The sequence below is a fragment of the Pygocentrus nattereri genome, chromosome 14, assembly GCF_015220715.1.
Source record: "Pygocentrus nattereri isolate fPygNat1 chromosome 14, fPygNat1.pri, whole genome shotgun sequence".
NCBI classification, from domain to species: domain Eukaryota; kingdom Metazoa; phylum Chordata; class Actinopteri; order Characiformes; family Serrasalmidae; genus Pygocentrus; species Pygocentrus nattereri.
Genome location: NC_051224.1, coordinates 25,597,501 through 25,619,626, shown reverse-complemented (window position 1 = coordinate 25,619,626; position 22,126 = coordinate 25,597,501). Strand labels below are relative to the sequence as shown.

Below are 22,126 nucleotides of genomic sequence, written 5' to 3'. Positions count from 1 at the left end.
TCCCGGCTCCGGTTTGTCAGCAGCTTCTAAGGCTACTGCTACTCTGCCGACTAACTAAGAGACTATGTGCTATGCTGCACGAAAGTAAGGCAGCACCATCCCGCGTGGGGTGGACACCATCCCTACCTAAAAGACCAGGCTTGCCCTCAAACATTAGCCAGTTGTCTATAAAGCCCACATGATTGTCCGTACACCACTTGGACATCCAGCGGTTCAGCGAAGAAAGCCTGCTGTAAGCTTCATCGCCACGCCTCATTGGGATGGGGCCAGAACAGATTACCTCTTCGGACAGCGTCTGGGCCTGTTTAACCACAAAAGTAGTCACAACACAACAAAGACACTCAAAGAGGACAAAGCCATTCAGAGTTGTGAAGTCTAGACGGCACAAACATTCACCAAGTTAGCTTTCATTGGAGCAGATAACTGAAATCACTGTGTGGAGATGGGAATCAACTGCAGAGTCTGACCGAAACACTTGAAACAGAACAACAGATATGACTGATAACCACCGCAGCCCAGCTGTGATAGTAAACCAAGATCTGCTTGATCTTATCGGGCGAGGTAGCAGCTTAGCCAGCCAAGCTAACCCTGAGCTTCCTGACTGTGACCGTCTGTGGTTTTGTCAGAAAATTCCCATCACATAAATTCCATCTCTTTTCCGAGTCTTCCAGACACATCTCTGCTGTGTTGTGACAGACCTTGTCTTGTCTGTGAAGTTAAGTGTGTGTTTCTGGGTTTTCAGAGTGTGTGTGTGTGTGTGTGAGTGATGTAGGCCATGTGTAGTCAGGTTGATGAAAGTGTGTTCTGAGTTTGCAGTGTGTTTGTGTGAGTTTGCATGTTCCTTATTGTGCTTATCAGCCAGTTTGCCGACAGTCAGATGTCTGGCCTGTGAGGCTACAACACAATTAAATGTATTAATTATTTATTTATTCCTCTAAACATGTATGAATGAGTTGCAGGTGTGGCGCCACACCTCCAAAAGTGGTGGGGCAAAACATATTATATAAAAAATTCAAAAAGTGCCTGACTGAGTGATGCAACGGAATTAGGCCACAGACTAAAACTGTCTTTCATGTCATGTTAATGACTGTCTTTATAAAACTACTTGGAGTTGGGTTGTGACTAATGACTATTACTCTATTACATGTACTTCAGAAAATACTGACTCTAAAAATACAGAATTTTTTGTTTTCAAAATCATATTACTTTTACTTCTACACTACTAGCCATTCGTATTTGGATACTGATTCCATTTTCTGTGTTTAATGTATATGTTTAGATGTATACATACAATATCAACACTGTTAAGTCCCAAAATTTATGCATTTTTGAGGAGACTTACTTTAGAGAGTATTTTATGATCCATCATTTCAGTTTGGTAATCTTTCAACACAGATAAAGAACAAATTAGTGTTGTTGAAACTACTTGGAAGGTCATTGTTGGAGACCAGCACTCTGTCTTAGTCCAGTCTATGGGCAACCTGTCATTATTATAATGAATTATATCTGATCTGGATCATGTTCTTTTTACAGAGTATCAGCAGGAGATTTACAATGATGATATGTAGATTTAACAGGTTTAGATTTAACAGATAGTTCAGGTCTGATTAGCTGAGCCACGTTTGAAGCTGTTGTAAATGATATAAGCTCACTTGTTACTGCCTAACAGCTAAACTCTGCATCACTGTGCCACGGCATGACAAACCCTCATGCTGTTAATTGGATAATCTTTGACTCTAGTGCTGCTCACATGGAGCACCAAGTGTACTGATGAAGTAAGAACCCAGTTCTGTTTAAACTGAGCTTCTGGCAACTTGTGTTTTTACCTAGAACCAGGTTGGTCAGCTAGCTAACAGGCCAAAAGAGCCAACAGCCTAAACAGCTGCATCATTAATATCACAGGCTTAAATTAAAGTACGTACAGCTTGATTTACTGTAAAACTGCAGTATAAAAGCCAACAAGTTTTACACCCTTTTTTATACACAAATGTCCGTGTTTTAGTCAGAAGTCGTGTCAAACCCAGACTGAATCCCAAATGGCTCCATACTCCCTAAACTGTGTTCTAGCTATGAAGGTTTAGAAATTATAGCCTCTACAGCCAAACAGTGCATGATTTATCGAGTGTGGATGTGTCTAAGTATCAATTAACAATTTCTTAGCTGTATTTAGCTCTGTTGAGCTGCAGGATCCATTATTTAAACTCCTATGTAGTGCACTATGTAGGGAGCAGGGAACTATTTGAGACTCCCCCAGTGTGAGAAGAGGGCGCTGCTGGATTGGTGCTAAATAAGACTACATTTCTTGCCAGAATACTTGTTTATGTAGATAGTTTTTAATAATAACTTGAATTATTTACTGACAAATTGTATATTTTATCATATTTTATGCGGACCATGCGTTACTGTTGTTTTATGACAGGGAAGGGAGTGTTTATCACAGGAAGAACACCCTTCCCATGATAAAATCACAGTAACACAATAAGTGTCAGTAACCGTCATGGGAAAGATCTATAATAGTAATACAGGAGTTTCTACAGGATATATATGGTAAATTCAGACAATTACTGTAGTTTACAGGATTATACAAGTATTATTACTATTAGAGCACTACAGAAATATTATACAGTGATATACAATAGTTTAGATTTTTATAGATGCATTTGCAGATTATTATAGATGCATTTTTTTAAAAAGACGATTCTTCAAGGTTTTCTTTGGTAAAGACAAGAATCAACAGAGTGTGAACATTCAAAGAACCAATTTCTGTTATTCTCATGCTGAAATGATTCTTCAGATTGATGGAAAATGTACAGCACTGTTTTGTAAATGGTTCTATGTAGCACCAAGACGTTTTACAAGTTTGACGTCATAAATAGTAGCCAAAACCATTTTGGTGCTATATAGAACCGTATACAACACATTCTCCACCAGTCTGAAGAATCATTTCACCATTCAAAGAACCACTTAAGCGTATAAAGGTTTCAAAGTGTTCAAAGAACCTTGAAGAGCCATGTTTTTTAAGAATGTACAGTGCTGTAGTTTTTATAGTGTTACTATTAGAGTTTAAGTCAAGTTAATAAGTGTGTAAAGTGTTGGGGGGGCAGCTCTGTGTGTATGAGTGTGTGCGTGTGTGTGTGTGTGCGTGATGATGCTGCATGTGACTTTACTGACAACAGGCTTAAAGTCCATCAACTCAGATTACTGGACAGTAAACACCTGCTTTACTGTGATGATACTCATTTCTCAAAAGGCGCCATCCAGACCCTTTAGAACATTCTTAAGCTCTTTGTGCTTTTCTTAAATGGTTCTGATCATTCGAATGTGATCTGTCTATACTGCAAACTTAAACTACCTAACTTTACCTCTAAAACATTATGCAAACATATTACCTTGAAAACTATTAAATAGCTTTATATTTGAGTTGTAGTTCCACCGTTATATTATATAAGCTTTATATAGCTTCCACAGCAAGTGAGGTGAACTCAAACAGCCTGGATATTTAAAACACTCTTACATAGATGGTTCTTGAAGGGTTCTGCAATTGTTACAATGTCAAGTTTGTTACAATAGAAGAATGTTTTGGTACTATATAGAATCATGCACAACACATTCTCCATCAATCTGAAGTGACTGGATTTCTGAAATGAAAACTGGGGACAGATGTAGTTCACTGGTCAGTATATCATTAAAATATCCAATGTTTTTATCTATGAAATAAAAAATGGGGGCAGGTATAGTTTACTGTATTTTGTCCGTGGTAACTGCTATCCTGCAATAAAGTGGGCTCTAACTAACTCTGTGGTTCCTGATGGTTTTTAATGTGTTTTATCTTTTCTAATGAGTTGATATCACAGTTTACAGGATCCTAATTGTTTAACAGGAGACCAGTGGCCCATTCTAAATGCATTTGGTGGTTTCCTAATGGGTTCTAAAGACATTCTACAGAAAACTAGTGGTCTCTACTGGGAACCATTGAGCAAATTCCCATTAGAAAGCAAAAGCATTAGGTGTTAATCCTAATGGTTTCTAATTTTCAGCAGGGAACTTTGTAAACCGTGTCAGAAAATCATACAGGAGATGCTGCTATCAGCATATACCACGTGTCATACAGCTACATTGTATAGCAGATACATTCAGGCAGACACGTCTGTCTACCTGACAAATCAGAGCCCCCCGATCACCTGGTAGAGCGATTCAGTCCCGTAACTTCACCCCTGCTTTAACCTGGGTCACAGCAGTGTTCTGTAAAACTAGGCGAGAAAGTGGTAGAAGTGGTCAATAGAGAACAGCAACGCCCTCTGCTGGACAAAACAAACTCAACATGATACGTCTGCCCATCTGCTCTACTGCAGCTCTTCCTTAGGACTTTCTGCTGTGTTTTTAATTCACAGTTAAAAATGGGGACATTCCCAGGACAGTTCCAGGCGGGGACAGATGGGGATGTGAGGTCACCCTAAGCAAGCAAGCAAAATTTATTTATATAGCGTTTTTTACAACAGATGTTGTCACAAAGCAGTTTTACAGAACAATCAGTATTACAGAAAGAAAAAAAAAGAATAGAAAATCCGGGTCCAAGCCCCCATGAGCAAGCCAGCGGCGACGGTGGCAAGGAAAAACTCCCAAAAGAGGAAGAAACCTTGAGAGGAACCAAGACTCAGAAGGGGAACCCATCCTCCTACGGTCAACACCGGATAGTAAACGTTATTAGTATAAAGTATTATAGTACAAAGTGGGAAAAAGAAAAGCAGTGATTAACTTGATTAATTTATGATTATGCAGCAGCATCTGAGGGTGAGGATTGCACAGTGTTGTAAAGCAAGAAGCTCAGTGGTGGTCAAGCTAGTCCAGAAGGCTGGTGACCAGTGGCACCCGATCAAGGCAGAAGAGGCAACAGCATCAGACAAAAAAGATGGGCAGCTATTCAGCTCGGCAAAAAAAGGAAAGAAAAACGTAGTCAGTTCTGTAAAGAGTGGCTGACCACAGATTACAGTGTTAACAGAGCAGCTGACAGGGAAGACTAATCACCAAAGGCTTGACTATACAAGTAAGTTTTTAGCCTAGACTTAAAAACTGAGGCTGTGTCTGATTCCCGAACATTAACAGGAAGATTATTCCAGAGCTGGGGGGCTTTGTATGAGAAAGCTCTCTCCCCCCTGATGTAACTTTATTAATTCTAGGTATCAGTAGTAAGCCAGCACCTTGTAATCTAAGTAGGCATGATGGTTCATAGTGGGAGAGAAGTTCACTCAGGTACTGAGGGGCGAGTCCGTTTAGAGCTTTATAAGTCAATAATAGAATTGTATAATCAATGCGAAATTTAACTGGTAACCAGTGCAGGGTTGATAAAACTGGACTAATATGGTCAAACCTTCTGGTTCTTGTGAGGACTGGCTTAAAACTTTTGCTGGGACATCCAGGCAGCAAAAGCTTCAGCAAAAGCTGAAGAACTATTTCATCATGCAAAGAATCCTTTAAGAACTCATTGTTCTAAATACAACCGTTGTCTTTTCTGACCCTTGAAAAAGCATCTTTTTAAAGAGTATACATTAATTAAGCTGGCAGTGCTCTCCTCTTTTGATGTCACTCTCTATTAAGACAGGTTGATCTCTTATTTAACTGCACTAAGATTCATCTGCGTGCTGTGTGCTGGTGTCCACTGTGTAAAACCTCCATTACTGTAAATGGACTTTTTCTTACAGTAATGAACAAATAGCTGCAAATCCAATTCATATTTTACTATCTATGTCTTTGCCTAGGCAGCCGCCCAGGACCCCCATAAAAACACAGATCAGATATGCTGTATAAGACATCAACTAACATGTTCTCAAAGGTATATATTGAAAACAGCTGTTAGTTGCAATAGTAATAATTAGTGTGCTTGAAAAAGCGCTCTATTGTTATCTCTCATACTTCTTATTCTTCTTCCACACTTTTCTGCGATTAATACAGCCTGAACCACTTTACGTACAGAGTTACGTACAGAGTTCAAACTGCGTTTCGAAGGTCTCGGCGCTGTGACTTGTGCTATTTGGAGTCGATTGGATTGGTAGTTTTAAATAAAATTAAGTTTAAAAATTAAAAACCTCCCATAAGAATGAATGACGGAATGTTCTAGAACTTAAAATTCTAACTGACATCGATGACGTCACAGCAGGCCACTCAGTCTCACAGACACAGCTGATCACGCAGGGAATCTGCTTTAAAATCCTTAAACTTTCACCTAGAAACTCAATTCCAGTTTTAAATGGTAGAGAAACGTATCCTTTCTGAAACCTCAAAATATCTCATCATTTTATCAATTAGCTTTAGAGTTATGAGTACTTGTTTGGCACTAGGCACAGAAAAAAAGCCTCATTCACTCCCATGTAAATTTCTCAAAATCAGAATCTGCTAATTTCAAGATTTTCTCTCTGTTTAACTTGTCATAACTCAGACATTTTCTTCTCAATACACACAACATTACACCAAAATAATCCTCAAGGGGTCTTATCTCACACCATATATCCGGTTAAGCGATAGAGTAAACATTTCCCGAGTTATGCCTGTTTGTTCAGAGGGTGCAAATCGGGCTCAAACAAGGCTTCTCCACTAAGAGCTGCATAATAACAGAGTGACAGTTAATTTGAATGACTCCTGCCCTGCCCCCCCAAACACACACATCTCTCCCTCTCACACACACCACACAGACACACACACACACCACACAGACACACACACACACACACACAGACACACACACACACACCACACAGACACACACACCACACAGACACACACACACACACCACACAGACACACAGACACATACCTAAGGAGGTGTTGTTCACCTACACAGAAACACACACAAACACACACACACACACACTTACAGCTCAAGCACCCTTGCAGTTCCTTCAGGAAATGCACATGTAGTTATTTGCAGTCATTTCAGTCATTACTGAATAATAAGCCTTAGTGTGTTAATAAGCCTGAGATTTTAAAGGGTTAATACATTTAACTTATTATTACACTTATTATACTGAGGCCACAAGTTAAGTTTCTCATGGGTACGTGTTTTCAAAATAGTCATTTGTGGCCTCGATATAATAAATGGTGGCTTCACTATATTAAATCATGGACTCAATATATTAATTTGTGGCCTTAGTATAATAAGTGGTGGCTTCACTATATTAAATCATGGACTCAATATATTAACTTGTGTTCTCAATATAGTAATTTGTGGCCTCAATATAGTAATTGTATCCTCAATGTAGAAATTTGTGGCATAACTATATTAAATCATGGACTCAATATAGTAATTTGTGGCCTCAATATAGTAATTTGTATCCTCAATGTAGTAATTTGTGGCTTCACTATATTAAATCATGGACTCAATATAGTCATTTGTGGTCTCAATATATTAAATTATGGGGTCAATATTTTCATTTCTGGCCTCAATATAGTAATTTGCGGTTTCACTATATTAAATCATGGACTCAATATATTAATTTGTGGCCTCAATATAACAATTGGTGGCTCCACTATATTAAATCATGGACTCAATATATTAATTTATTGTCTCAATATATTAATTTGTGGCCCCAATATATTAAATTATGGACTCAATATATTAATTTGTGGCCTCAATATAACAATTGGTGGCTCCACTAAATTAAATCATGGACTCAATATGTTAACTTGTTGCCTCAATATAGTAATTTGTGCCATCAATATAGTAATTTGTAGCCTCATTATATTAACTTGTGGCCTCGATATAGTAACTTGTGACCTCAATATGTTAATTTGTGGCTTTAACATATTAATTTATGGCCTCAATTTATTAATATGTGGCCACACCTTATTAAAGAACAATCACTGTGTGACTACAGAGCCTCCATACTTTAAATGTATGGACTCTAAATGTTTAAAATGTAGTATTCTAAATGTTTAAAAGGTCCCGGGATGTTCTGAAACATTCCTAAACGACTCTTTAATGATCAGAATCTTTCCTAAACATTCTTAATTGTACTAATGAAGGTTCTAAGACCAGCAGCTGTCGCGTCTGGCTGAGTGGTGGTAATAGGTGCTGTATGAAGTGCTTTAAGTAGAGCAGAATATCTGGCTGTTGCTGAGCAACGATGAGAGGGGCTTCATCGGCAAGGCACAACCTGTCTCTTTATATCCCACCTACAGTGGTGTGAAAAAGTGTTTGCCCCTTCCTGATTTCTTATTCTTTTGCATGTTTGTCACACTTAAATGTTTCAGATCAGCAAAAAAATTTAAATATTAGACAAAGATAACACAAGTAAACACTTTACACTGTGTTGCACTTTTTCACAACACTGTATACTGCAAACCCCACTGCACTTCAGTTGGGCAAAAATATAACTTCTGAAAGGGTTGCCAGATTACACCAATTCTTGGGGGGATTTAGGTTTGATTAATTTAAAAGAAGGTTTTATTCCAAATGATTTGGAGCTTTTCTATTGGTCCATTCATCATTTTAGTTTCTCACAGTTCCAATGATACAGGAAAATAAAAATCAACAAAAATGTAGACACAAGTTTTATGATATGCAGTACTTATCTGCAGTTTTGAAGACATCAGTAGTTAAATTCTGTGTTTTTTATCATTATGGCTGAAAGGGGCTCCTTCCTCTGGGTTTTGATACATTTTGGTTGATTTTTTTAGACTGGCACATATAAGAGCAATCTGGCAACCCTGCCATCCTCCCCGTGTGTTTACCCTTCAGGTCTCCAGGAAGTGACCCGCTTAAGAGAAGCGACTCCTCTTTATTTTGTTACTGCATGATGCTTATTTGTCTGATTAGTTTGCCTTGTTACGTTTGTTATTTCAGAGCACACAGACCATAAACCACCTCTGTGGACCAGCTCAGCAGACCTGAATTTAGAACCAGAACCATAATCACAACCAGAACCACTTTATTTGACGGAGTATGTTACATATACACACATTAGTCACACATGTGTAACATTAACATACTGAACAGACCAGACAAGCAGACTATTAACAAATATTTAACTGCACCCTTAAAATGATGGTTCTTCAAGGGTTCTTTGGTAAAGAAAGTGGTTTTAGCAAGAACCATGAACACTCAAAGAACCATTTGCATGATTGAAGGGTTCGTTGCATTATGAAATGGTTCTTCAAATTGATGGACAATGTGCTGTAGATGGTTCTATGTAGAACCCTTTTCAAAAAGGTTGCGTGAAGAACCATATATAACATGTTTTGAAGAATGCTTTAATTATGCAGAGGGTTCTTTGAGTCTTCCTGGCTCTTTATAGAACCATTTCTTCCAAGAAAGAAACAAATACAATAAAAACTGATTAAACAGAATAACGAATAACTAGATGTGCATTTCCTGAAGGAACTGCAAGGGTGCTTGAAAAGAGCTGCAAGTGTGTGTGTGTGTGTTTTTCTGTGTAGGTGAACAACACCTCCTTAGGTAGGTGTCTGTGTGTGTCTGTGTGGTGTGTGTGTGTCTGTGTGGTGTGTGTGAGAGGGATAGATGTATGTGTTTGGGGGGGGGGGGGGGGTCATTCAAATTAACTGTCACTCTGTTATTATGCAGCTCTTAGTGGAGAAGCCTTGTTTGAGTCCGATTTGCACCCTCTGAACAAACGGTCATAACTTGGGAAATGTTTACTCTATCTCTTAACCGGATATATAGACCCCTTCAGGATTATTTCGGTTTAATGTTGTGTGTATTGAGAAGAAAATGTCTGAGTTATGACAAGTTAAACACAGAGAAAATCTTGAAATGATTTTGATTTTGAGAAATTTACATGGTAGTGAATGAGGCAGTTTTCTGTGCCTAATACAAAAAAAATACATGGCACAAGTCACAGCGCCGAGACCTTCGAAACACAGTTTGAACAGAGTCTGTACGTAAAGCGGTTCAGGCTGTATTGATCACAGAAATGTGTGGAAGAAGCACTCTAATAAAGAGCTGAAGAGATCTGTGAAAATCTGTACTTACAGATAAATAAGGATAAAGGATAAGAGGATAAATAAAATATAATAACTACTAGTGGTGGACAGTGACTAAGTAAATGTAATTTGTTTCTGTACTTAAGTAGTTTTTTGTGTATCTATACTGATGTTTTTCCATTTTGGGTGACTTTTTACTTTCACTCCACTACATTTCAAAGTCAAATACCTGACTTTTTCCTCCACTACATTTTGAGAAATCTGTCCTTCCTTTTGGTTTCTGTGTGTATAAAAACGTAACATGTCAAAACGAAAAGAAGCGCAAAGCAAGAACACCAATCAGGGCACAGCGGTCACTTTGTTTTAAGCTTGTTTTGACCTGTTGGTCATACCGACCCAGTGCAGCACACGGTTCAACATCAGCGCAGCAGCGCAGGAGTAATATTTTACCTTGGGTAGCTCTACTTTAACTCAAGTACATGATTTGTGAACTTCGTCCATCTCTGGGATTGAGCCCCAGTCTACAAGGCAGAGGTGTTACTCACTACACTACACTACACCCAACCACTATAGTCAAGTTCTCTATATAGGACATGTTAATTTAATTCAGTTATTTTTGCTTAGAAAATCAACAAAACATGAAAATTGTGGGTGTTCAAACTTTTGCATACAGGTGTATAACTACAGATACAAGCTAACAAGATTAAAGAAGTCAGTTTAGATTACAAATGACTTAAAATCTGGTCAGACAGGCGAGTTGGGAGAAGACCATCTGTCTCACCCGAGAGATGGCAGGCCGTAAATCCGCCGTACGTTCATTACAGCTCCCTGTGGAGCCCTGCAGACTGTAGCCTCAGCTAGGGTGGGGTTTGCCATCAGTTTCCTACACAGTGATGATCACAGCAGGGTTAGAGTCACTTTTTTAGCCAGCCCTCTAACAGATGCTCCTTATATCACAGCTGTCGGAACAAAACCTTGTATCTCCATTTTTGTTGTTTTTTTGGTTTTTGACACATATTGAAAATGCCTGTTCCTCTTCCCATTGTTTCACAATGAATGGTCTAAAAGAAATGGCCCAAAATTACTTGGGAAAAATTCTGGTTCCATTGTCTCACATTAAAAGTACAGTGTGGTTTTTTTTGTCTCCTGTAAAGTTATCATTTTAGAGATACGAGATTTTTGACAGCAGTGATATGCAAAACTGTCCCACTAACTGACCTGTTCATCTACACTTTGTTCCATGTTTCAATGTTGAACCGCATTAGATAGTTGGTCTTGGCTGCTGATGTCACTTCTCAGAACATGGCGCTAAATAGAGAACCATATAAAGCCCTCCATTCAGGACTCAGTCAGTATCTGAGGCTGTAATTACAGTGGATGTGCCTTGGAAATGATTATTAACCATGACTCATTTTATTCAACAGTAACAAGCTGTGCGAATGCTGATTGGCTGCTGAACAGATTCAACGACTCCTTTAAATGAGGACCTGCTGCTTCCACAGTTATATATATAGCTATATTCAAAACGGTTCTATATAGAACCATCTACAGCACATCCTCCATCATCTGAAGAACCCATTCACTATGCAGAGAACCATTTAGTCATGCAAAACGTTCTTTGAGTGTTCATAGTTCTATATAGAACCATTTTCTTTACTAAAGAACCCTCGAAGCACATCTTTTCTAAGAGTATAGTGAAGGCAATGGTTCTATTTAGAACTATGAGACCCATGTAGACCCATTTCATGCTTAAATTGGTCTCTGCATGGTGAAATGGTTCTTCAGACGAATGGAGAATGTGTTGTACATGGTTTTGTATAGCACCAAAAGGGTTCTGGTATGGTCTAGGTTATGATGTCAAACTTGTAACAATATTGGTGCTATAAACAACCATATACAACACATTCTCCATCAGTCTAAAAAACATTTCATCATGCAGAGAACCATTTAAACATTAAATGGTTCTACGCAAAACTCATGGTTAGAGAGTCAGAGAGAACATGATAAATGTCAGTAACAAATAAAGAATTAATACATGCATTTCTGCAGGCATCAGCGGTGCATCATGGGAGGTGTAGTGCTGGATGATGGAGCGAGTGGTGTGAAAGCCCCTGATGGGGGCTGGGGGTGGGCCGTGCTGTTTGGCTGCTTCATTATCACGGGCTTCTCCTACGCCTTCCCCAAGGCCGTCAGCGTCTTCTTCAAAGAGCTGATTCGAGAATTTGGCATCGGGTACAGTGACACCGCCTGGATCTCCTCCATCCTGCTCGCCATGCTCTATGGCACCGGTGGGTCTAATCAAAGCGACACTTGGTTTAGCCGGTCACCCAGCATGGTCTTACTGGTTGACCAGGATACCAGTATCCAAAACATACTAGCAGAGATACTATTATTTATTTAAAAAATGACAAAATGTCAAAATTCAGGCTTCAGAATAGCTGCTGCTGTTTGCCAGTGTACTTCATGCTCATGTTAACAGATAACAGTGTCAGCATGGTTTGAGGTGTGTGTGGTCATTTAGGACTGCAATTAGCACGATGCTAATTGCTTCAATTACTTTATATTAGCCTTGTAGCTCCAAACTAAAGAAGCAATTTTCACACACCAAACATGTAAAATAATGAATAAGATTATTCTGTTTCTGTAAATGGATAAATTTACCGCTGCATCCTGGCCCATAAACAAATATAATATATAATATTTGGATAGTTTTGGTCCTAAACTCTGATTGTTTGAACCGTCTTTTTGAAAAGTTGTATAATGCTTATTGGATATGCACCAATAACTGCATTGCAACAACTGAATTCTTTAGTCAGAACAACTGAAATAAAAACCCTGCTCTCTCAACTGGAGAGCTGGCAATTTATTTTCTCATGAACTAAGCTAAATGATCACAGGCTAAACTGGCTAAAATAGCTGGACAAGCCGGCTAAGGTTACAGGCTAAACTGGCTAAAATAGCAGACAAAATAGGCTACAAGATAGCTAACAGGCTAAAAGATTGCAGGCTAAACAGACTAAAAGTTAGCTAACAGACTACACAGTCTAAAAGATAACAGGCCAGAAATAGCTAACAAGCTATAGGATTGCAGGCTAAACAGGTTAGAAGACAGCTAACAGGCAAAATTATGGCATTCAAAATAGACTAAAACCAAAAAACAAATGTGTGGCACTGTTAGCTCGATGCTAACACAACACTGGACACAGTCACACTGAAGCACTGGATGCTTCTTTGAGGGTTGTTTAGTAAAAGGAGTGGTTCTGTGCGAAACCATGAGTTCTACATAGAACAATAGCACCAAACAGGATTCTGTTGGGTTCTGACATCGTAGGATTGGTGCTATACAGAGCGAGTTTTGAAAAGTGTTTTATATATATATATATATATACAGTGGGTTGCAAAAGTATTCAGCCCCCTTGAACTTTTCAACCTTTTGCCACATTTCAGGCTTCAAACATAAAGATATGAAATTGACATTTTTTGTGAAGAGTCAACAACAAGTGGGACACAATCGTGAAGTGGAACGAAATTTGTTGGATATTTTAAACTTTTTTTAGAAATAAAAAACTGAAAAGTGGGGCGTGCAATATTATTCAGCCCCCTTGCTTTAATACTTTGTAGCGCCACCTTTTGCTGTGATTACAGCTGCAAGTGGCTTGGGGTACGTCTCTGTCAGTCTTGCACATCGAGAGACTGAAATTTTTGCCCATTCTTCCTTGCAAAACAGCTCGAGCTCAGTGAAGTTGGATGGAGAGCGTTTGTGAACAGCAGTTTTCAGCTCTTTCCACAGATTCTCGATTGGATTCAGGTCTGGACTTTGACTTGGCCATTCTAACACCTGGATACGTTTATTTGTGAACCATTCCATTGTAGATGTTGCTTTATGTTTTGGATCATTGTCTTGTTGGAAGATAAATCTCCGTCCCAGTCTCAGGTCTTTTGCAGACTCCAACAGGTTTTCTTCCAGAATGGTCCTGTATTTGGCTCCATCCATCTTCCCATCAATATTAACCATCTTCCCTGTCCCTGCTGAAGAAAAGCAGGCCCAAACCATGATGCTGCCACCACCATGTTTGACAGTGGGGATGGTGTGTTCAGGGTGATGAGCTGTATTGCTTTTACGCCAAACATAAGTTCGATTTTGGTTTCATCTGACCAGAGCACCTTCTTCCACATGTTTGGTGTGTCTCCCAGGTGGCTTGTGGCAAACATTAAATGAGACTTTTTATGGATATCTTTGAGAAATGGCTTTTTCTTGCCACTCTTCCATAAAGCCCAGATTTGTGCAGTGTACCACTGATCGTTGTCCTATGGACAAAGTCTCCCACCTCAGCTGTAGATCTCTGCAGTTCATCCAGAGTGATCATGGGCCTCTTGGCTGCATCTATGATCAGTCTTCTCCTTGTTTGAGCTGAAAGTTTAGAGGGATGGCTGGGTCTTGGTAGATTTGCAGTGGTCTGATGCTCCTTCCATTTCAATATGATCGCTTGCACAGTGCTCCTTGAGATGTTTAAAGCTTGGGAAATCTTTTTCTATCCAAATCCGGCTTTAAACCTCTCCACAACAGTATCTCGGACCTGCCTGGTGTGTTCCTTGGTCTTCATGATGCTCTCTGCGCTTTAAACAGAACTCTGAGACTATCACAGAGCAGGTGCATTTATACGGAGACTTGATTACACACAGGTGGATTCTATTTATCATCATCAGTCATTTAGGTCAACATTGGATCATTCAGAGATCCTCACTGAACTTCTGGAGTGAGTTTGCTGCACTGAAAGTAAAGGGGCCGAATAATATTGCACGCCCCACTTTTCAGTTTTTTATTTCTAAAAAAAGTTTAAAATATCCAACAAATTTCGTTCCACTTCACGATTGTGTCCCACTTGTTGTTGACTCTTCACAAAAAATGTCAATTTCATATCTTTATGTTTGAAGCCTGAAATGTGGCAAAAGGTTGAAAAGTTCAAGGGGGCTGAATACTTTTGCAACCCACTGTATATATATATATATATATATATAGTATCATTCTCCATCAATCTGAAGAAGAATTTCACCCTGCAAACAAGCTTTTAATCATAAACTTACATACTATTTAGTGTAGAATTCTTTATGAAAGAGCCATCTAGTTTAAAAGTGTGGCTTATTGCTTTAGTAAACTGCCTTTTCCTGGCTCTGTGTGTGTTCAGTGAAGGAACATTGTATGTTTGTGTGCAGGTCCTGTATGCAGTGTGCTGGTGAACCGTTTCGGGTGTCGTCCTGTGATGATGGTCGGGGGTCTCTTTGCGGCTTCGGGAATGATTTTGGCATCATTTGCTACCAGCATCATCCACATCTATTTAAGCATCGGAGTGTTAACAGGTCAGTACTGAAGACCTCCTGCACCATAACATGGCCATGTCTGTGATCATGTTACAGAGCCAAAGTGGTGCAAACCTGATTTTTTCCTTAAATGTTTCCATTGTTTAATTTTTAAGTGAGATAAACTATATAACTTTTGGATCTAGAGCAGACAGCTGGATATGATCGGTTATGTTGGATGCATTACTGGAAGAGAATGTTGTTTGTGATATTTAGAAAGAGTTCAGAGTTGTAATTCTAACCATTTAAACATCTTAAAGGGAAATTTAAAAAATCTGTAAAATTTAATGGTTAAGATGTAAACAGAGTTGCTCAGAGTGGTTGGTGTGAAATGCTTTGTTCTAGAGTAACTTACAGAGTCAAAACTGTTCACAGTGGTGGTGATAGGAACCAAATGTCCACCTCTAAAAGCTCCCTCACAGAAAGTTCCTACATGAAATGGTTATGAATTCACTGCCTGATGACTGAGACATTGTTTTGTGATAGTTTTGAGAACTTCAACTCCATTCATGGTGGAGGGATACATAATATGCAGGGTGCTGTGATGTCCCCAAATAGTCCCCAAAGTAAACTTATTATTTCAGATTTTCATCATCAACAACATTCCATATAAACTCAGAAGACTCATGTTGGTTCACTGGTGGTTCTGGAAGTGAAAGGGTTAACTTTCCTTTGGCCTGTCTCTTCCCCGGTGACTAACATGTATTAATAAAATCAGACTCTGCTGAGGGTGCAAGGGTGTCTGCCCTTTGTGCATACTTACAGGCTGTTAACCTCTTAAACTCCAAGCCTATTTTTGCCTGAAATGACATACCCAAATATTAATGCTTTTTACTCAAATATTATATAATCCAGAGGCAATTTTAAGAAGTATTATTACTCAAAAGCCTTTACAAAATTAATTGAAAACACTTGAAATTATTGAAATTAAACTATAATGGCCAAAATATGGTAAAAATAGGAAAAAAAACAAGGCGCTTTTCAAAATTTCTTTTTTTGTTTTAGATTTTAGGGACCATAAACTGAAGAGGTCATGTCCATGAAATGTTTTTGCAGTTCCATATTTTGCCCCTTGGGGTCAAATTTTTACCATGTAAAATTTTAAACTAATTACCCTCACTGATCAGAAGTTATTCAGTCTAGAGTAGATAGTGTACATACATGTCTGTGTACATTTCTCCAAGTGTCCCTTTGGAAATCTCCAAAGGACCACAACCTCTCCAAATTGAAAAAAACTAATTTTCTAACAATTTTTGCAGGAAAAAAGGTGTTTATGTATTACCTACTCTTGATGGCAACATCCTATGGTGTATTTCTTTACATTATTTGACAAAACTTTGTTATAACAACAATTTAAACTGTATTATAAAAGCCAAATAAAACGCACTTGACGCTAATCTTCCGGGTTATATCCCGCCTCCCCTGTTGCGCGTCCCCCTAACGTGGCACCTGGTTGGTCGACAGGTTTGAGTGACGTGTCGTTGGAAAGGGGAGAATCTCAGCTTTACGACCGCGTGTGTTTGAAATCGATACGCCAAGGAGAACATATTTTAATTTGGGTTTAAATTAGACATAAAAGATTTTTGCCTTCTGTTTTTTTCAAGCACTCTTTGCACAAAAAAGAGGATTACTTCCGAACGCATTACCGGAAATACACGGGTGTGGTGTCATTTTGAAGCCAAGAAGGAGAGGTAAGCGGAGCTATAAGCGGTTTCCGTGCAATGTGTTCCTCCGACCGGCAGGGGTCGTTACGCACGGCTGCTGAGGTTTCGCAAAAAAAATCTCCTGTTTGAAACGCCACACTCTTTTGGCTCTAATTCGGAAACCCTACGTCGTACAGTAAAACGGATCATCGCGTCGTAATCCGGAGAGCCAGATGGTTTGAATGATGTATAACATGCCCACATTGGATCAAATATGGATTTATAAAAACCGCAAATATAAAAAATATTAAGCTTATTTTTTAATAAAACTTTTGCTAACAAGGTATATTTCGCCCAAAATCGTTATTTTCTGAAAGGAAATACAGCTAAACTGGCTAGATAGCTGGCAAGCAGAGGTTCTAAGCTTTCATATGACATATTGGGTGTCTATATTGACCCTATAATTATTCATAAACACTGGCAAACATTAATTATGATACATTTCTGGCCCGCGCGCACGTTAAGAGGTTAATAACTATTGTTCCTCTTTCATTCTGCAAACCACTTGCACTTTTGACTTACTGGATTTTGATGTTGAACTGAGCACATCCAGAGATGGAGAAAAACAACTTCATGTATGGACAAGCAGGTTAAGACATATGTTAGAATGTGGTCGGGCCCTTCCTGGCTGCCTGCGAGCACGTGGGACAGGCTGTCTGTGTTTATAAGAGGGGACTTCCCCTTCTGTGTGCTTTGTGAATAAAGCTCTCATCTCTCTAAGAGAGTGTTTGTTCATCATTGCATCGAGAGCTCTCTCTGTCTTGGGACTTAGTGGGATTGCCGAGCTGGTTTATCACTTCATTCTCTGGTTTCTGAGGGAGAACACTGTTCAAGGAGACCCTTCCTAACAGGAAGGTAAATAAAATGTGTAAAATCACAACCACTGTAATGACATCTGAACCATTTCACACCAAACCACTCTGAATCTCTCTGTTTACACCTCACACATTGAATTATGTTTTAATTTTGAAATATTGATGAAATTTCTCTTTATCTGAAATCTCTTTATTCTGAAAAAAAATTCTGAAACCGCATTTGTATGTGGTTTTGAATCTGATTTAAATCAGTTTGACGAGTCAAATTGGATTTCATCTATTTTTCTTTTTCATAATTTGGCATGTTCCACCTTTTTCTGTGAGTGAGTGTATGTGTGCCTGCATCGTTACTATGAAAATAGCTGAGAAAATACAAGCACTACATTCTGGTGGTACAAATCAGATTTGGTCCAAGCAATGTGAACATTCAATTTAAAAATCAGAGTCTTATGCACATGAATGAGAATGGCTGAGGAAGAAAAATCAAAGCTAACTTTTTCAAAAATCACAATTTGGTGATAAAAAGCTGATATGAACGTCTTAGTAGTGATGGACCCTGAGCTGAGGTCTTCTGATTGCAGGTCTCGGATTAGCCCTGAATTTCCAGCCATCCCTCATCATGCTGAACAGATACTTCAACGAGAAGCGCCCCCTAGCGAACGGCCTGGCTGCTGCAGGCAGTCCCGTGGCTCTATGCTGTCTGTCTCCGCTGGGGCAGGTTCTGCAGTACAGCTATGGCTGGAGGGGGGGCTTCCTCATCCTGGGAGGCATCCTCCTCAACTGCTGTGCATGCGGGGCCCTGATGAGACCCCTCATCCCCCCAAAGAAATTAGAGAATTCTGGGATTGAGGAGGCTCCAGAGCATGAAGAGAAGGCCCAAGCCAAACCCAAGGCCAAGCTGCTGGACTTCACCGTGTTTAAGGACAGAGGGTTTGTCATCTACACTGTGGCTGCGTCCATCATGGTCCTGGGTCTTTTCGTGCCTCCAGTGTTTGTGGTGAGTTACGCCAAAGAACTGGGCAACGAGGACACCAAGTCAGCCCTGCTGCTCACCATTCTGGGCTTCATTGACATTTTCGCCCGGCCCACATGTGGAATCATTGCAGGTTTGAAGTGGGTGCGTCCACGGTGTGTTTACCTCTTCAGCTTTGCCCTCATCTTCAACGGCACCACCGACTTGATAGGCTCACAATCCAAAGACTACTCCTCGCTGGTGGTCTTCTGCATCTTCTTCGGCATCTCCTACGGCATGGTGGGAGCTCTGCAGTTTGAGGTGCTCATGGCCATTGTGGGCACACAGAAGTTCTCCAGTGCCATCGGTTTGGTGCTTCTCCTGGAGGCCATAGCTGTCCTAGTTGGACCTCCTTCTGCTGGTGAGGTTTTTTTAGACTACTGATTTCTTAAAGCTGCTGTAGGATTTTATTATTAGGATATAAACAGAGTTGCTCAGAGTGGTTTGGTGTGAAATGCTTCGTTCTAGAGAAACTTACAGAGTCAGAACTGTTCACAGTGTTGGTGATAGGAACCAGACGTCCACCTCTAAAAACTCCCTCACAGAAAGTTCCTACATGAAATGGTTATGAATTCACTGCCTGACGACTGAGATGCTGTTTTATGATAGTTTTGAGAACTTCAACTTCATTCATGGTGGAGGGATACATAATATGCAGGGTGCTGTGAGGCAAAATAGTCCCCAAAGAAAACTTATAATTTCAGATTTTCCACTATTTTCCATCATCAACATTCCATATAAACTCAGAAGACTTGTGTAGGTTAATTGGTGATTCTGGATGGTAAATAAAATATTTGTCTATATTTGTGTTGTAGTCTTGGCAACCCCTGGTTCCTATCACCACCACTGTAAAGACATCTGAACCATCTCACGCCAAACCCACTCTGAATCACACTGTTTACATCTGCCACACTGAATGAAGCAGTTTTTAAAATTTTGGTGGAATTCCTTTTCAACAACTGTTAAAATATTAATTTACCCAGTTTCCCCTTAGCTCCCAAATGTCATATTTGGCGTCTTCTTTAACTTTAGTGCTGGAGCTACAAAGCTAATGTAGCTATCAAGTAACAGGAAGCATTATGCGAACACCAGCTCTTTTAAAATGAAGTAGACCTGCTATTACAGATGAATTTTGCCATGTTTATAGATAACATACAGTGATAGTGTCAGAAACCACATAATCAAGACTATTAGAGATACTGAACAACTACACACAGTTTGAGACATTTAGACATGTGGTTAGCACCATGCTAACTAGCAGCCAAGCTTTTTTTCCTTGTTAACAGTGGTGAAAGAGCTAAATTCGAGTTCATAATGTAGAAACACTTCTATGGTAATGTATAATTCCTTCTAGTGCCTCTCTGGGGTTTCTAATAGTATTTTAGCACGATTTACAAGAGATTTTTTTAGCTGTTTTAGGTTCAATAAACTTTTGAAGTTTGCAACAGTCATTATCATATATCTGAGCTTGTGTCTATCCGTGTTCCTGTCATTCTCTCAGTAAAGAGTCCATAGAGCTGCCGCTGCTGTTAAGCATTCCTAACAGCTAACCAGAACTTGCTTAGACTATGACTCATATTCAGTCAGTTATCTAGAACCTCCAGAAGGACTAGAGTGACATTTCCCTCTCATGAAAGTACTCCAAAAGCATGATTGGTTGGTTCATCTGTCACGTCCTGATTATGCTGGTAGTTACTCTAATGGCTAAGGTCTTCAGTCCAGCTCCTGAAGTCCTAACCAATGGAAAAGCCGCTCAGCTGTATTTACCTCAGTGTTGCCAACTCCTCAGTAAGGAAAGTAGCTATTGGCTGTCCTAAAAGTCGTTAGAAGTCACCAAATGACATCACGTCGCCTAATTTGCATAATAGTCATTTGCGTGTATTTGAAGCTGTAGAATAAAGGAATAACGGTGTGGGAGAGAAAAAGTGAGTAAAAAACACCCTAAATATGTTAGAACTACAAATGAACTCTGAATAAATGAACTTCTTCTTTTTTTGCCTTTGAAATAGGCCGTCACTTCTCAAAATAACTTCATGACTTTAATGCATTGTCTAGACCCACGTTACATAAATAATTTTTACGTAAATTACATAAATCAATTTTGTCCTGTGTTGTTAAATGTTAGCATATCAAATTTAATCAAAGACTGTTGTGTGGGGTGGAACTGCTAATCTACGTTCAACCCTCCTCCTTTATCCGGGCTTGGGATGGCAAAGTGACCTTAAAAGAGAGATTTGAGGTAATTCGTTTTTTGTTTTCTTTTTTTTTCTTCAATTTTTTAATGTATTTTTTTATTTATATTTGCATCCCGCTCTGTAAATAGGGGCAGGATCAGCAGCGGCTTTGGGCATGCGCAGTTCATTTGCGGTCTGCTCTGACTGTGAGACCAAGCACTGTGACTGCTGTGGGACGGGGCTTACAGCAGCACCTGCTGCTCACTGAGGAAAGTAACTGAAGAACATGTGTGTTCACCTCAGAGTCTCCAAAAGTCTCCAATAACACCAGAAAAAGTCGCTAGAGGGGTCTGAAAAGTCGCTAAGTTGGCAACACTGATTTACCTAGAGACCAAAGAGAAAACAATCCTGATTGGACAATTTTCTGTTGGGTGTTTCAAGAATTTAACCCTTTTGTTTTCAACCAAAGCTTAACAATGAATTCAGAGTTTTACTTACTGAGACTGAAAATAACAAGCATGAAGATTGTATGAAATAAAAATAAACTAATATTTACTGTCATATTTTTTTTATTCTGTGAAATCATTAAAAAGGACCCAAGTGCTACTGCTTGATAGCTACATTAGCTTCATAGCTCCAGTGTAAAAATAAAAGAAGCAGACGCCAGACGTGTCTTGGCTGAGCTATATTTGGGGAAGGGAAATACTGCATAAATTTAATTTGATGCCAAACGTTTTGTTTAATTTGTTTCTATTCAATGGACACAGTCGTTATGTCTTCTCAGGATCACCCAACCTGTATAACTTCTCCATCTCCCCATTCCTCCTCTTCTCCTTTCCTTCAGGCCGTCTTCTGGATTACACCAAAAACTATATGTTCGTGTTCCTCCTGGCTGGCATTGAGGTCACTCTGTCCGCTGTGGTGTTGGCCACATGCAACTTCTTGTTCATCAAGAAGAAGCCTCAGGAGGCGGATGCTGCAGTAGAAGCTGGAGAGGTGGCTGGAGAACTGGAGCAGCTCCATAAGAACCACACGGAGGAGCCAAAGGAACCCGACAGAGATGCAGAGAAGCAGAAGGACCTGGATGATCAGGAGGCCAAAGAAGAGATGAAGGGAACGTCACAAGAAGAA

The 22,126-nt window shown here is 39.5% G+C and overlaps 1 protein-coding gene and 1 long non-coding RNA gene across 3 annotated transcripts in view; one reads left to right on the top strand and one right to left on the bottom strand.

Moving 5' to 3' along the window:
* si:ch211-234h8.7 (uncharacterized protein LOC561627 homolog) overlaps window positions 1-22,126 on the top strand; it is a 32,930-nt gene that overhangs the window by 10,399 nt on the left and 405 nt on the right. For both annotated transcript variants that reach the window (XM_017713746.2, XM_017713747.2), the window contains exons 4-7: window positions 11,983-12,221; window positions 15,148-15,291; window positions 18,391-19,182; window positions 21,840-22,126. The exon at window positions 21,840-22,126 is cut by the window's right edge and continues 405 nt beyond it. In XM_017713746.2, coding sequence (XP_017569235.1) covers window positions 11,999-12,221; window positions 15,148-15,291; window positions 18,391-19,182; window positions 21,840-22,126 — 1,446 coding nt within the window. In that variant the 5' untranslated portion in view covers window positions 11,983-11,998. The remainder of the gene's footprint in view (window positions 1-11,982; window positions 12,222-15,147; window positions 15,292-18,390; window positions 19,183-21,839) is intronic.
* Window positions 265-12,070, bottom strand: LOC108436965. The gene is made up of 3 exons (XR_005131440.1): window positions 11,969-12,070; window positions 10,715-10,816; window positions 265-301 (listed from the first exon to the last, which is right to left on the bottom strand). It is a non-coding gene; the product is annotated as an uncharacterized LOC108436965 (long non-coding RNA).